At 29.1% G+C, this 17,693-nt stretch overlaps 1 protein-coding gene across 1 annotated transcript; it reads right to left on the bottom strand.

Moving 5' to 3' along the window:
* Nucleotides 1-1,554: 1,554 nt before the first annotated feature.
* On the bottom strand, nt 1,555-17,152 carry RpLP0 (ribosomal protein LP0). The gene is made up of 7 exons (XM_075372557.1): nt 17,013-17,152; nt 16,209-16,300; nt 12,625-12,800; nt 6,762-6,996; nt 6,329-6,514; nt 5,161-5,319; nt 1,555-1,738 (listed from the first exon to the last, which is right to left on the bottom strand). The coding sequence occupies exons 2-7, from the start codon at nt 16,260-16,262 to the stop codon at nt 1,592-1,594; spliced, it is 957 nt and encodes a 318-aa protein (XP_075228672.1). The 5' UTR covers nt 16,263-16,300; nt 17,013-17,152; the 3' UTR covers nt 1,555-1,591.
* Between the last annotated feature and the right edge of the window lie 541 nt (nt 17,153-17,693).

Genomic DNA, 17,693 nt, shown 5'->3' with positions numbered 1-17,693 from the left:
AAGAGATTTAACAGATTCTGACAAAAAAAAACCATTACGATTGGATATTTTTTATGCCTGTAATAACAAAAAAATTGAAACAGCACAAAAATTACGATAATTTAATTGCAGAATTTTTTTGCACATTTCTACCGCGTTTTTTATTAGCAAACTTCTTTTTTTTGCCGTGTTTATGAAACAGTTTGCTGATTTTAAAAATAATACTATCAAGCAAATCGGTTAAAAATTGGGCAAAATATGATGAAAAACCCGTGTCATAAATCACAGATTAGTAACATATGTTAGTATAAGTGAAAAGTAGATTCAGAAAACTACATTTTATAAAAACTCCCACCACTCAAAAGGCTATTCAGATTGACAAAAAACCATTTTTACTGTTATTAATTACGAATCCATATGTGTTACATGTTTACAGATATCATTTGTCTGAAAAGATATTTATAGACCTCAAGTAAAAAGTGACGTATTTATGACCACAAATTCATTTTTTTTGTGCCGTATATCATAATTTATTATGTGTTGCTAGTAAAATAAGCTATTTTTGTAAATAAATCCGTAATCCTCATAGCAATTATAATACCCAAGTCAGACACACACACACACAAGCACATTTTTGAGAAAAAATACTCATATTCTTTCTAATCTAAATAAAACATTTTACATCTTATAAACATCGTTCAAATTGTGTAATAAAACTGATTCCTTTGTGAATAAAAAAAAAAAAACCAACTTAGATGCCATATAAAATGATTTTGTAACAGCGTTTTAAAACTGACGCCGTATAGCTACATGATCTAAAAAGGTTAAAGCTACTAAGTAGTGTTATCTATCATTGCTGAATACTACTAAAAAAACAACAGAATATACAGAGAGAACAAATTAAAACCAGAGAAAAACTTGATGTCAGAATATTCCAACAAAGACTGGTAGTAGACGAAGATATCAGATCAATGGTACTTAAATTATGACGACTTGAATACTAATAACAGATTATCTCAATTAATTTCCAAACTTACTTTTATATATAATTTGTATTGATGTTCAAAAGCTGATAACTTCCTTTTTTTTACATAGGCATTACTTTTAAAGTAAAAATCTTTTTTATTTGAAAATTTTCCTGTTTAAAAGTAAAATTTAATTTCTCTTATAAAAGATCAATTTGAAATTTTGTTACATGGGTTATCCTTGCTTGGGAGACTAGTAATGTACTTGCATCTTCCTCCCAGTGCAAATGCCTTTTCTTTTCTTCAGAAGCAAGAATGCGCCTAATGGGATCCTGGTCATTGAAGGATGCAAGCACTCCCTTCATCGGAGGGAGTTGCATATGCTAGTGATAGATCAAAATTGTAAATTGGAGGAAAGAAGAATAACTGGTGAATTTAGGTTTTGTAGATTCTTCTTCACTCTCACCTGATGCTTCTATCCAAAGCAGTTACCCCGGCCAGACATCAAGGATACATTGGTATAAGTAAATCAGAATGTAAACAAGTTTTATTTACTACAATACCTTCATAGTAAAAAAAGAAGGAATTAGGTTTATGAAAAAAACATAAATCAAACAAATACATTTATTAAAAAATTATTTCACAGTTTAATCAAACAGACCAAAACCACCAATATCAGAAGAGTCAGAGTCCTCTGATTCCTCCTTCTTTTTATCTTCTTTCTTCTCAGCTGGAGCAGCTTCAACAGCAGCTGCAGGAGCAGTAGCGGCAGCTGCAGCAAATTTAGAAGGGTCCTGAAAAAATAGTTCGTTACAATTGCATAACAATCCTGTATTATAATTGCAATGTGATAAATTTATATGCATATTTGTGTCCTAACAATAAAATAGCCTAATTAAATAAGCAAGAAATATAGTAAAACATTTAATAGTAAAATATCCAGGTATTTTATTTAAAGTGCAATGTTCAATCAAATAAAAACTTCAGATGATACTGAAAAGTTTCTGATAATTGTAATATATGTAATAATAAGGATATTTATTAAAAATGTTTAGAGAATGATAATTTATGACAGTTAGAAATTACAAATTATTTTATAACAATTCAATTAAAAAATAACCTTTATAACCAATTTTAAGCAATAAATAATAATAATAATAAAACAACAAATAATATATTAAGATGTTATTCTAACTAAGCTGAATAAGTATAAAAATACATATAACTAAGCTAAAAAAAAAACAAACTAGTGTGCAAGATAACAGACAAAATTGTTAATTAACTAATGCACATTAGAAAAGATACAACCTGTTTCAGAATGTCCAATGAAATGAATAAACATATATATATATATATATATATATATTATATATATATATATATAAACATTAATAACACTGCTCAACAACGAAAATGTTTGGGCTCAAAAATATCTTTTATGTATTTCCATCTGCTGAATTCAAAAATTATCAAAAAATGATCAATTAGCTCTTGCTTTGGAGATACAATGACATGTCATTTTTTTATCCAATCTACATTTTTTGTTCAGCACTAATTTTGTTTTTGAAGTTGTCATACCAGTTAAGATAACAAAACACAACGTTCTCCAGCTGTTTGTAGGTTACAAATATTATTATGTTGCTGTGACTGAGTTTCATAATGTTTGTGTTGTACTTAGTTTGGTTTTTGAGTGAAAAATTTGTTAAATCAATGCCACAAAAATGTATAAATTCATTGAATAATTTTTGTTAATTTGTGATGAAATAACTTTTTCATCACAGAAACGCAATCTGACTGCATATCAGCATTATTTTGATATGAAGGTAGAGGACCAGGATAAGTCATGGGCTCCACATATATGTTGTAACTCTTTTTCAGTTGTATTACAAGAATGGCTGAAAAATGAACAATCTATGGCTTTTGCTGAGCCTATGGTTTGGCAGGAGCCTACAAACCATACAGATAACTGCTATTTCTGCTTGACTCCACCTATAAAGACAGGATTGTCAATGAAGAAAAAACAATTGACAGGATTGTCAATGAAGGAACAGTTAGTTCAATAACTTAATCTTCCATCAGCTATTCGACCTATTCCACATTCAGAGACTTTACCAGTTCCTACTCCAGCCTATAATTATGAGCTTGAAGTAGAAAATGAAGACAGTGTGGAAGAATCCAACAAGCCTTCCACGTCCCATGAATTTGATTTTGATGAAAAAGATTATAAACTGCACAGACTGAGTCAAGTGGAACAGATTGATAACATTTGAGACCTTGATTTGTCAAAGGAGATGGCAGAACTTCTAGGGTCAAGACTTCAGCAATAGAATCTTCTCCAACATGATGTTAGGGTCTCACAGTACAGTCATCGTCATAGGGATCTGGTTTCTTTTTTTTTAAGAAAAACAATTTTATTGTTTTCTGCGATATTATGGCTTGATGAAATGTTTGAATTTAAATCATGATTCAACTGATTGGAGGCTTTTCATATTCCTACAAGCTTAGTTTAAAAGTTGTATTTTTTCACAACAGCAACAGTCTTCCTCTATTCCTGTTGGTCATGCAGTTCACATGAAGGTGACTTATGCAAACATGGCAATCCTCCTTGACTCATCAAATATGCTGAACACAAGTGGAAAATCTGTGGCGATCTAAAAGTCATCGTTGTACTCTTAGGAATGCAACTGGGGTACACTCAATAAATACTGTTGCTTTTTATGTATGTGGGAAAGTAGGAGTAGGAAACCATATTATATTCAAGCAGATGGCCAGCAAGAAATCTTAACTCTAGTGAGAAAAATGTCATTGCTGAGACTCTCATGGACCCACAAGATATTCTTCTTCCAGCCCTTTATATAAAGCTGCAAAATTTTGTCAAAAGTATGAACCGAGAATGACAGGCTTTTAAGTACTTAAGAGACAAATTTCCTACATTAAGTGATGCAAAAGTTAAGGAAGGTATTTTTGTTGGGCCACAAATTCTACAACTTGTAAAGGACCTTGCATTTGACCGAATTTTAGAGAGGAAAGAAACGGAAGATTTTTAAAGGAAGTCATTCATGGATTTTTAGGCAACCAAAGAGATGAAAACTGCAATCAGTTGGTGACAGTACTTTTGTAAAAATACAATCAGCTCAGATGCAACATTTCCCTAAAATCCATTTCTCCACTCACACCTGGACTTTTTCCCTCCTAGCTGTGGAGTTGTTAGTGATAAACACACAGAAAGATTTCATCAGGATATTTCTGTAAGAATGGAAAAAACATATCAGGGCCGTTGGAATGAAGCAATGCTGGCGGATTATTGCAGGTCTGTGCTGTAGGGATGCTCTGAAACTCACAAGACAACAATCTCATAAAGTCACCATACCATATGATTCTCTTCAGACCCAACCCCACCTGCAAGGTATTTCTTCCATAAATTAAGAACTCAGAATGTAGCAGTCATTAAAAAAATGTCAACTGGACTTTCTACGTTGTTGGTATATATAATTAAAATGTATACTCTCAATCCATTAAAATAAAATACTTCCACCTAATTATTTTATATAACAGAAACTAGAGCTAATAAAAATTTTCCTTTGACATATTCGTTTTTCTCAACCCAAAATTAAGATTTGACTCATGAAGTGAAGAAAACATTCAAAAAAATTTTTGTTGGGCAGTGTAATTAGTGAGTTAGAAGCAGAATATATGACAATCACTGTATATTTGTAAAAGGTAGTAGTAGTAGTAGTAGTAGCAGTAGTATACCCATAGGTTATTTCACACAAGTTTTATATAACCTTAGCAAATGAAGGATTATAATAAGAAATATAGGAATCTGAATGACATTATCTATAAGAGACAGTAAGATCTTAGAATAACCAAACTTGAAAACTTGATTTTTATGACGTGAACAAAATCATGTACCATAAAAAGATAAATAAAAACCTGCAATATGTTTAAAAAATATATTCACTCTAATAAGGACAAAAATTGATATTCAATGGGACTGCGAACTTCATCCCTAACTTGATTGTTCAATTATATTAGAAATGTCTCAGACAACAGCTTCCTATTTATTGAAAAATGTTAAACCATACTAAATCAGATCCTTATAATTTACCTAACTTAAATATCAGTGGATGAAATAACACTGCATGCTTGGTGTTCACTAATGGGTAATGACTACAATTAAAAATTTACATGAAAAGTTATAAGTAGTTTTACTTACTTTGAGAAATTCCTTGACAGTAGTAGCCTCCTTAAATTCAACATCTGTAACAGCTGCTACAGCCAATAAGTTTTTGAATCCATTGATAATGCTATGTGGTACAGATGCAATAGTTGGATAATCAATAGACAGACATACAGCAGCTAATCTACTAACACCCTAAAAACAATTTTCAAGTATGAAATATACTTTGTGGAATGTGAAAAATATTTGGTTAGTATTGCACGGTTAAAACAATAACCACCTAAATTAAAAGCACTGTTTGGTCTTAACATCTAGTTTACATTTTGGTTTAGTAACAGACTGATAAATGAACCATTTCTGTCACTGAAGTACTTACTAATGCACAACAAAAACTCACTACCTACAGATTTCACAAAGAAAACAATGCTTTCGCTACCATAAAATATTAATAGAAATGCATTATAAAATTGAACAAGATGGAAGGTTTGGTATTAACTTTCCAACAATTTCTTGCAATTCTCAGCATTCATGTTCTTCTTATTTTTAGCCAGAAAATAAAGATAAACTTATCATTTCTCCTGTAGCACTGCAGCATGCACCACTATTTCCTTATTGGATAAAGGTTTTTTGTAGCCACTAGTTATCAGTCAACCCATAACTTGTTACTTGTGTTGAGTAATGTATGACTTGTCTGAAAAAAAAATTAGTCCTACTTCTTTAAAAATTATACCATGTTTTTCAAACTAACATTTCTTTCTACTTTGTAAAATACACACTCTTCAGAAGCTGTATCCATTTCATCTGCAAAAATCCTGCTGTCCTGTTTTTAAAACCACTAATAATTTATTAAATGTAAGCAATGTTTTACATAGTACATGAAAATTATGCACAATATTTTTTAATGCACATCTCTGAAAGTAACCAATATTAACCTTCTTCTTTATTTGTTTAGTATAGGATTTTCCAGGTGATAATTTCATTTGCTCTCACATTATTTGATTTGAAACTCACCACATTTTTTCTCAAGAAAACATATATATTATTATTTCTATTAAGGTATTGATTATGACAAAAAGGAAGAATTTACAGCTAAAGTAAATAAATTATTTTGAATCCCACAGTAAGTTCTGAAAACTAACAATATAAGTTTTACAAAAATTACATGTAACTTATACTTTTTAAATGTAAATATTTATTACCATACCTCCATAAATTTGACACGAAGATCTTCTGGTTTAATATCCAGGATTTTTGGTTCAAATATAGTACCGGAATCATAAACCATTTCCACAAGTAAACCATATGAAAATGGAGAAATGTTTAACATGTTAAGAAGCGTAGCTTCACTGGCACCAACCTTGTCACCCTCTTTAAGAATATGCACATCATTCTGTAAAAAAAATTCATAAAACCTAATACCTCTTGAATTTATAACTAAATAATTTCATAAATAAAAGAACTGCATTTAATATAATTTTGAAGAAAATAAAAAAATCTAATTGTAGAGCAGATCTATTTTACTTTTACTACACATACTTGTATTAACACAGGCAAACAAAATTTAATTAAAAATTTTTACTAGACAGCTTTTGAAACTTAAATGATTAATTTCAAGGTAAATAAATATATTTACTTACAATGATTTCAATTGTTCCTTTTGAAATTTTAGTTGGAATTGACAAAGCTTGGAAAAATGATGTTTTTTCTGGACCAAGACCTGTATTTTGTGCAGGAATTATTACAGGGCATGGAGCAATAGCACCTGCTCTTGCGGGAGCTCTAACTTTGTTCTCCAACAGTTTATCTCTGACTTCAACAAGGTCACCACGAGTGAAAACAAATCCAACATTTCCACGGATGTGGGGCAGAAGTCTGCAGAAAAGTTATAAGAAAAATCCTATTAAACATTTTAGAGAATATTTACTAATAAGGAATGTTAAAAACAGTGCAAGAAATAAATAATCATATCTTACAACATAAAATGATGTATTTTATTAACACATTCACTGTCAATCATTTATAAATTAATAGAATATTTACTGAATACACCCAAATATAAATGAACCTTGAATAATGTAGCAGTTTCATACATTTGAGATACTTGATATGTTTGTACATTTTATTTTACGAAGACTAATTCAATTCACAAGGTATACAAATGTGAGTTGTAAGTAATGAAAAACCATATGCATTAAGTGAGAAAAAGGGTCATAGAAGTTAGTAATTTTTAGACAACTTTATTTCATGAACGCTGGTTAGTCTTCAAGTCTTAACACCCCAATCTCTCATTTGTCTTATTATGCATGATTAATTTTTTTGTGATATTAAAAAGAGAGAAAAACTCCCAAGCTATTACCCCAAATACACATTAAAATATAACAAGCCCTAAAGTTATTAATAAAAAATAATTTACATGCAATAAAATACTAAAACTGAAAGAGCAATAAAAAGACAAAGAAATTTGGGAATAGCACGACTGGAAAGAGGGGGGAAACATACTAAAGAGTTCTACAAGAACTTCACAAAGCAAAATGTTACAAAGGTAAAACACGCCAACTTACATGGTCTGACCACATGATCGGATTGAAGTACTAGGGGCAAACTATAAAACATTAAGCAGTTATTTAAATCTCATAAATGAATGCATTACACAAGTCAGTTGAAACAAACTATCCCAATTTCTTTTTAAAGCAATTTCTTCAGCATAATCAAACATTGTGAAGTACTGACACTTTTATCACTGCCTCTAGAATTAGGTATATAAGAAAAAAAGGTAAATCTCGCTACAATATTGAAACATTTAATATTAATTTAAGTTAAACATATATATAATTTATATATCCTTAATAAAATTTCAAATGCAATATAAATCATTTCCCCCAATATATTATGTTTTTAATAATCTTGTAACAGGTGGAATATGATTAATTATTATAAAATTATATTTTCAATTAACAGTGAATGAGTTTATTACCAACTTTAGTAAGTGATTTATACATGATAAAATGTACCTCTTGATTATTTTTTTACAACATAGAGAAAAATTGTTATAAAATAAAAATCGAAGGTTATTTTCCTATACTCTTGTTCACTGACCTATCAGTAGATTAGAACTGCTGTAGGTGGATGTCAAGAGAAATTAATCAATACTTTCATTGCAATAAAGCACATAAATAACATAATAAAGAATTAACAAAAATTTACTTTTCATTTCATTTCTTAAACAACTAAGAAATAGTATGCAGGGGGAAGAAGAAAAGAATTATCAGATTATTAATTCACGTACCCTCAGTAACCAACTGCACCCTTTACCAACTGCACTAAGCAATATGATCAAGGTAAATCTTTTTTTCTATTTCTTTTGTTTAAACATGCTCTTGGTGGAAGTAAAATAATTTCTCTTATTGACTGACCCATTAATTTTAAAATTAATACCATGTACCTCTCGATTATCTTGCAAGACAAATTTGTCATGCAACAAAAATCAAAGGTTGTAATAATGTACTCTTGTTAGGTTACCTATCAATAGATACAACTATTGTAGGTAGAGTTTCAAGAGAATTAAAACAATGTATTATAATACAAAATATTTTTCCTTTTTTTCTTTTCTACTTTTACAATGAAAATGTAAGTACATAAAAATTACTTTTGATGAATTATATATATATGTACATGCAAAGATATAAACTAACAAATATATCACTCTAAAGGGAAAAATAAACATAAATATATATGCATGTGTATACAGAGTATCAAAATGTTTCACTAGTGTACAAATTCTAAATTTATTAAAGATTTAAAACCATTATCTAGGAATTGCTTTCCTCTTATTTTGAAAACCTTACGATACATTAAATGAACTATGAAAGATTTTCACTAAGAGTTATTTTTAACTGTATAATAACCACACAAAAATACAAACTAGCTTAGTGCATATCTACTAATGATGACATTCCCTTCTTGAACAATATTAAAAAAAAAAAGAACTAAGCTTTTTTTAATAGTTAAATTAACGATTATTCTTTTTTTGCATTAAACAACAGAAAGAAAAATTAAGGCAAAGTAAATAGTTAGCATTTTATGCAATAAAAGAAAAATGGATCAAATGCATAGGAAAAATCATATATATAAGCATAATAATAGTCCACGTTAGAAATGCTTAAAAAAAGAAGAGAAATCCCGATTTCTTTCTTTATAATTAGACTAATAGAAAAAAAAAAGGTGAGGATTCTTTAAATTTTTTGCTATACATTTTTTTTTATAGCAAAAACTTAATTGTGATTCTTAAAGATAAATTTAGTGTAGTAAAGTTGTAAGGATGATTTAGAGCTACTAGTCTTCTTATATTTCACTAATTACTAACAGCCCGATAATCAATGAATGTTAAAAAGGTATAAGTTCTGATTACATGAAGGATGCCAAAAGGTCCTGAATCAAGAAAAGTGAATAAGATACTGGAGGCTTCTAAAATACCAATCGGCAAGCTTATTTCTGACAGCCACGTTCAGGCATATACACTTCAGGCCATTTCTAGCTCTGAAATGATAATGGTAAAACTAACTCGAACATGTTTTCTTTATCATTTATCAGAATCTCAAAGAATTTCATACAATCACTGACAAATTTTCCAACTAAAAAAATTTAATTACTTAAATTAAAAAAGGTTACTAAAATATTACAGACTTTTTACAAAAGTACTTTCTTTTTTCAAAGAAATTATCATCCTAATACCTGGAGCAGTACCTTAAAAATTACCTAGGACTGACTTCAGACAGCTTAAAAAAAGCATGTATACTTCAGAGAGCTCATGCCCATGTCAGTGGGTTCAGCCATTTCTGGCTCTGACATGAATATAGCAAAAGCAGCTAAGACGTTATTTGTTTCATCATTAATCAGTCACAGAAATAAGTTATAATAATTAAGCAAACTATTATTACCTTAAGAGTGCATGACTAAAAGATCTGCTAAAATAAAAAAGAATTTTATACAGCATTGAACAGAAATTTGTAATGAAACTTAAGTCATTACAGAATATGAATCGGCAATCCTAAATGATCAATTTTAAAATTGCGCAAAAAAAAAATTACTTATAATGCAATCACTATTATTAATCTGACTTCAGACAGCCTATACATGGCAATTATACTTCAGAGGGACTTCCACCCATGTCAGTGGGTTCAGCCATTTCTGGCTCTGACATGATAGCAGCAGAAGTGACTCAGACGAAGGTCATTCATCATAAATCAGTATTAACAGATTGCAAAACAAATAATAAACTCTGCAAGATTCTTTATATCAGGAAAGCTAATTACAAATTCAAATAAATTTTTACGGTACTATATTATACAAATGTATAACAAACATTGATTTATTTCATCAAACAAGTTGTCATAATCATCTAGTCAACACAAAAAATTACTACTAAAAATTTCTTTAATTCCTTTGCTTATGTATATTTAAACTCTTTCTTAATACTTTTACTGTACAGCCATTATAGTGTACAACAGTGAAAATGGTACATCAAAAATTGACCCCCATACAATTTGTGAAACACTAGAGTACTGAAAATACAATTATTTATATATATATATGTTTGTTTTTATTCAATTTTTATCTCTGGAATAGTTAACACCAGTTGAAAAACTATTTTCTAAATGAGGCGTTATAAGAACTATGAACAACACTTTTGAATCACCATCAGAGGATAATGAGTTAATAATAACTATAAAATAAGAACTAGTGTTTTACTACCCCTAACTGTTAACTATTTTGTTTCCTCTAGAATTCTTTATCAAATTTTAAAACTTGGATTTAATAGTTAGAGGAAATAATATACCCACCAATCCTAAATACACAAATTTTATATCAATTATTATTGATATAAGGAATATATAGAATATTATATAATATATACATATTATTATAATTTATAAGGAATTATCAATGTGGAAAGTGTTTGAATTTTTATATTACATTGAAGATTTATATATTTTTTGCTCAAATACAACAAAATATAAAATTATTACGTTTATTTTCAACCCCGGAATGATAAATGATGTATGATAATGATAAATATCATAGTATGGAATGCTAACTGTGCAAAATAATTTACGTTTATTTTCAACCCCGGAATGATAAATGATGTATGATAATGATAAATATCATAGTACGCAATGCTAACTGTGCAAAATAATTTCTAGTTCATAATTTACATTTTTTCATTAACTTTCTTTTAGGCAAGTAAAAATTAATATTTTATCAACTGGGGAAAGGCTCACTTTTAAGACAAATAAGAATCCTTGAAAAGTTAGCTAAGAATTTTCAAGTTTTTTAATTAACACATTTGGCACCAATGATGCATAAGTGGCGGCTTCTTATTGTTTATTTCCCAGCCCACGTGTGCATTATCTGCAGTCATTACATTCATTCTACACTGATCTAGCGGTCGGACCTTCATTCACATTCTTTATATTCTGGCGCCATGTTGTTTGATACATTAACAATGTAAATTTGTACTTTGTCTCCACTTTTTTTCTAATTATTTATGCAGATGATGAAATACCAGGACCTTCACAACCGAAGAGCCAACGACTAAACAAAAAAAGTAATTTGAGTTTGAATTAAGTTTTTAGAAATCAATATTAGTGATAAAGATTTTGATGTGATAAGTGACTCATACTATGGGTAGGGAATGATAGTGACTACGACTGTGAAACTGGAAAAGATGACGAAGAAGATGTAACACTTATTACAGAACAAAATTCCAAGAACGATGGTTTTGAAAACCAATGCCTACAGATTTACAATATTTTGTGGGCGTCAGTATTGCCAAATTTGAAAAATATCCTGTTTACTTTCATTAGAATGGTTAAATTTATTTATTATTTTTTCTATGTAATCTGTTTGAAATTAGGATTTGTAAGAAAAAATTTGTAGAATCTTCAACATAATAAAAGTAATTGCATGTATCTATAATTTTATATATTTTTGATTTGTTTTGCGTAAAAGTATTCTGTAGTTTGTTTCTGTATAATAATTATACTAAAAATATAAGTGTTTTATGTGTAGATAGATCATAAAAGCAAATAAAAACATAATCAAGCTTTGACTACTTATAATAATAAATTGTATCACCAACCAAGAACTACCAAAAACAACTGACACCACATGTTCGACCACCGGCAGGCACTGTACATACACTTCTTAATCACCAGCCCACAGACATATCATACGCATCATTTCGTTATTTTGTTTTAAACCAAGGGAATATTTTATTTTCTATATAAGTTTACTTACTACACATAAATAAATTGAATTATGATAAAAAAAATTAGTTTGGATTTTTTAATGATTTCAAAATATTCAGACCAGCACTGAAAGTGTGAAGTTTACTTATTAACTTTAATAAAAACAATATTTTAAATAACCAATAACTTCTCTTGATATTTTCCATTTAAGTCATAAACCAAAAACAAGTAATTTCACTGTAATCATTCCTACTTTTCAAGAGATTGATTCCTTTCAATATGTCCACGAATAGCTTTCCTCATCATAGTGTTTTTTCCCATTAATACCACTGCACTTCCTCTCAGACTCATCCTGATCTGCTGCATCTGTTTGGAACCAACATTGTCAGCACCGACAATGAAGCATTTTGGATAATCATCCAAAAGTTGCTGGAAAGAGAAATGATGCATTAGTGTAGCCATAAGATACACTAAAATTACAATGTATAACATTCTACATACAACTTTCTGTAACTAATATCTATCTACAAACCACCCAACATTACTTGAATGATTCAAGTGGGAAGTTTTGTAGTGTTATTAAAATTGGTATAACCATTTGGAATTTCAATACTTTTCATATAATTACAAGACTACAAAATATATTACCTGCAGACTACAAATCTTAGATGGAGTTTAGGTTTTACATTTGGGGTCAATCCATTTTAAGTGTCTCACGGGTGGTTGCTAGAAAAACTCAAAAAAAAAAAAATTGAAACTTACCCACTTGTTTTCTACACGTTTCAGGAACTCAAAACTATTTTTTTTTTTTATTAAAACAGCTTACCGGTAGCGGCCATTTTTGTTATGGAGGATACGCCTATTTTTGTGATTGTAAGAGTTTACAGAAAAAATAACTAAGAAACTATTGGTCCTGGAAGGATAAACAAAAAGCAATTTATTCATCTTTTCCCAAGGTAAAGGACTGGTCCAGTGGTTTATTTACCTATCTCTCCTAAAAATTACCAAATAAAGTTGAACATGAAAAACTATGAAATTTCACTATAGGTAATTTTTTTCAAGAGGCAGGCATACATACAGGGGGGCATGGCATACACAATTTGAATTATTTTTTTATATGTAGGTATGTATATGTTAGTAGTTTTACCATAAATAATATTAATGGTAATCTACTTACTCCTAAACCTTTATGAATTTTTGAAAACTTAATTTTCTTAGGGTAAACTGTCGCTTGGCTTTGACAATGGAATCTTGTCAAAGCCAAGCGACAGTTTACACTTTTGTGTTCTATTTCAAGGAAAATTATGTATTACAAGTATTTAAAATGATCACTTGAAGCACGATACAGCAACATTTTACTGCTTTCAAAAATTTTTAACAAGTCATATCAGGGAAGTACATCAGAACCCTTAAAAAACTCATCTATTTTACTGATAGTGCTTCATGTCAGTACAAAAAAAAAAGAATTTTGCTAATTTGTGCAGTTACGAAAACAACATCAACCTTGAAGCCAAATGGCACTTCTTTGGATCATGAAATGTTTCTTGTCAGAAGGCATTGTAACATGTTGCTTTACTTAAAGACTCCAAGGACTATGAAGACCATACTGTGTCAAGTATTGTACCACTTTCGCTTAAGGAAAAACTGTGGGTACCAAATTGCCAAGTCCTGAGAAAATTGACATCACCTGAACTAACTATAGTGGCAGGTCATTCTCACACAATTGCAAGAGAATTATCAGAGACATAACACAGCCATTGGTTAACCACACTAAATAATAAACTTCACTGCTAGAAAAACAGGCTATTTCATTGAAGAATAATTAAAATTTTGTTACAATTTATTTTTTCTTCAATAGCACTTACAAAAATAAACCAATATAAAAATAAAAATTAATTCTTGAAAAAAGGAGTAGGCTAATCAATGAAATCACAGTTTGGGTAAGTTTTACAAGCATTTTTAAATCAAAATTATATTAGGTTACTGGTATTGGTTAAGTTATGATTAAATTACAACTTATCATTAAAAATATTGAAAATGTCAATTTCAACATAGGGGCTAAGTATAAAAAAAAATATATATTAAAAAAATGCAAAATACAAAAAACTTTTTTATTTGCCATAAACATCTACCAAAACACTGCAAGTCGTGCAAATTTGAGATTTTTTATCACCAACTCTCAGAATTATTTGAGGCAAAAATTTCAATTTTTTTAAAAATTAAGTTTCAAAAATTCATAAAACTTTAGGAGTAAGTATATCATCATCAATATTATTTATGGTAAAACTACTAATATATACCTACACATAAAAAAATTATTCCTAAAAAAATAATTCCAACTGTATATGACATCCCTGCCTCTTGAAATTATCAAAAGTGAAATTTCAGTTTTTCATGTTAAACTTTATTTGGTAATTTTTAGGAAAGTTAGGAAAATAAACCACTAGACCAGTCTTTTACCTTGAGAAAATATGAATAAATTGCTTTTTGTTTCATTCTTCCAGGACCAATAGTTTTTTAGTTATGATTTTTTCCGTAAACCCTTACAATCACAAAAATAGATGTATATAATGTAACAAAAATGGCTGCCACAGGTAAACTGTTTAAATAAGAAATTAAAAAAAAAAAAAAAAAAATAGTTTTAAGTTCCTGAAACATGCAGAAAACAAGTGGGTAAATTTCTACTTTTTTATTTATGTGGTCAAGCAACCTCCTTCTTATGTTTTTTTGGGGACACTTCAAATGGATTGACTTTTGTTAAATTAATTTTTAACAGTTCACAAAGTAAATTTTAACAACTATAAAATTTATTTATTTTTTATATTAATTTTATGGTGTGAATATTCTACTAATTCTGTTTGTATTTGTACTGTTGGGATAAAATAAAAACTGGTGATAAAAGTAAAACTGTATCTATTACATTTTTATATACTGCACTGAAGTAGTCAGTATCTATATTTTTTTTATTCAACTGCCACACTCATGAGGAAGGTCATATATATCGGTGGCTATCTATGTGAGCACCACATATTTTAGATAATTTTTTTTAGTCATATAATTGACAATATTATGATCTGAAAACACAATCAACATTATTTTTTGTTAAATCAGAAAAATCAAGATTATTTAAAGCTTAAACATAAAGTGATTGAAAACAGTAATTTCAAATCAAATATATCTCAGGGTTCAAAACATTATGCATAAAATATTAATAAATTTTATGTTCAATTAAAGTTTTACAAAAATTTTTTAAATGGAAATACTGGGTACTCAAAGAAATTCACAGGAGATCCAACATAAGACACATATAGCTCCTAAAACCAGCATAGTACTAAAAAGTATGAGGTCTCAAACTTTTACTGAGCTACATGTACTGTTGGCACACCATTCACCAATATTATAGTAATATTCAAGTCACCTTCACTTTGGTTATACTGAACATTAGTTATTCATAGTAAAAGCAAATTTGAACACAGAATTTCAGAAGTTTAATTTGGTCTGCTATGTTACAATTTGTTTGTTTGTTAAGTCTTTGTAATGGTCTTGTTTTTTACAATATTTATAACATTCTGCACTACAGATGACATTAATTATCACCTAGCCAATGTCGGTTCAGTTAGTTCAACATCTCAAGTGCAACTGAAATTAACTTACAATTTATATCATTCATATTAGTAATGCACAAATAAATTCCATAATGCCATCACTGAAATAAATTAAATGGTTTATCTATAAAACACATTTCACAAAGAAACTTAAAGAAACAGTAAATGCTAAGTGTATAGAATAATTAAAATCTTAAATGTGCTAGTTCTATGCTCAAATTATAATACTTACAACAAGCTTTGTAAAGAAGTTAGACTTCCAGGTTGCCTTGTCCTCCTTACCCATCTTCTGTGGTGTAGGGATACTCTGAGAGAATTTAAGGACTGAAAAAAAATTATTGAAGCAATTTAACAAAATAATTGTTACCATATCATAGTTGCTAATATTCAAGTTTGTTAACAGACTTAATTACACAGGCATTAACAACAATAATGATTAATTCAGCAAGAAAAGCAAGAGCAAAACACGGATTCACTCCTCTATAGTATCCTAAAAAACGAATATTTTTAAGGCATCAAAACAGATACTCATTATGAAGGGTGTAATTACTACACACAAAAACAAAATCTAGAGAAAATAAGAAAAACTTCACTACAAGTTTTGAAGAGGAATATGCGGCCCGAAGTACTATTAAAAAATCAAACACATTAAATTAAAATATTCAAGAAAGGATTTAGTAGCAACATAGATTATTAACGAGCACACTATACTACGGTTGATTAAACGGATTTTGTAAATACTAACAGTGATAGATGATTGGTCAAATTATACATACTAATAAAAAAAGTGAGAATAAACTTCAACAGAACACGAAAAAATATATAGAAAACTGCCTTCCAAAAGCTAGTGGAACGTTTTAACACGTGGTTCAAGAATTTCGGTATTCAACAAGCATAAACTAGACAATTTTCATCCATAATATAAGTTTTACAAAAATTTAATTTACCCTAATAAAAAAAAACAAATTGTAAAGCAAAAAATATACCTAATTATTAATTAGTACTTATAATTAGTATTACAGACAGCAACACTAACCTCAGCAAAGAAACATGGACGTTCTGGAACGAAAACGTCAGACAGGATATGCAATGAACACCAACTTAAAAGTGTCATTCACGGAAACAATATTTCAAGATAATTTTAAATACACTATATAAAACTGACGAAAACTATTGAAAATCTCTGCTGACTATAGAGAACTCGTAATAAATTGCATATTGTTTCCTGAATTTTTCTAATACATTGGCATCTAATACATCAATAACACCACAGATATTAACATCAGTTTTAACAATTTAATTTAGTTTTATTATTTAATGATATTCCACCAAATGCTAAAAATGTCTCAGAATCTTTAAGTTAAAGATATTTAATTACAAACTGTTCTCGGACATAGCCTTAGCGAGTGCAAGGCCGAGAACAAATGTTGTACGAGCTAGGTCACAGGATATATCTTCTATGCTGTATAATTTTCGATTTTTATTATATCAACCTCGGGCAAATTGGTCAGGTCTATAACAATCATACATTAATTAATTCAGAGCACAGATTTACATTACAGGGAAGCTACGTAGGTTTTATGGAACACCGTTTCAGATGTACCCTTCCAAAAAAACATTTTGATCTCTAAAAACTAAGATATTTGAATAAAAAACTTTACTTTTATGATTTTTAGTTCTGTTAATCTTCAATAAGAATTACAAACTTAAAAAAACG

The sequence above is a fragment of the Lycorma delicatula genome, chromosome 8 (genome assembly GCF_047948215.1).
Source record: "Lycorma delicatula isolate Av1 chromosome 8, ASM4794821v1, whole genome shotgun sequence".
Taxonomy (NCBI): Eukaryota; Metazoa; Arthropoda; class Insecta; order Hemiptera; family Fulgoridae; genus Lycorma; species Lycorma delicatula.
This window is presented reverse-complemented; position numbering and strand designations above follow the sequence as displayed.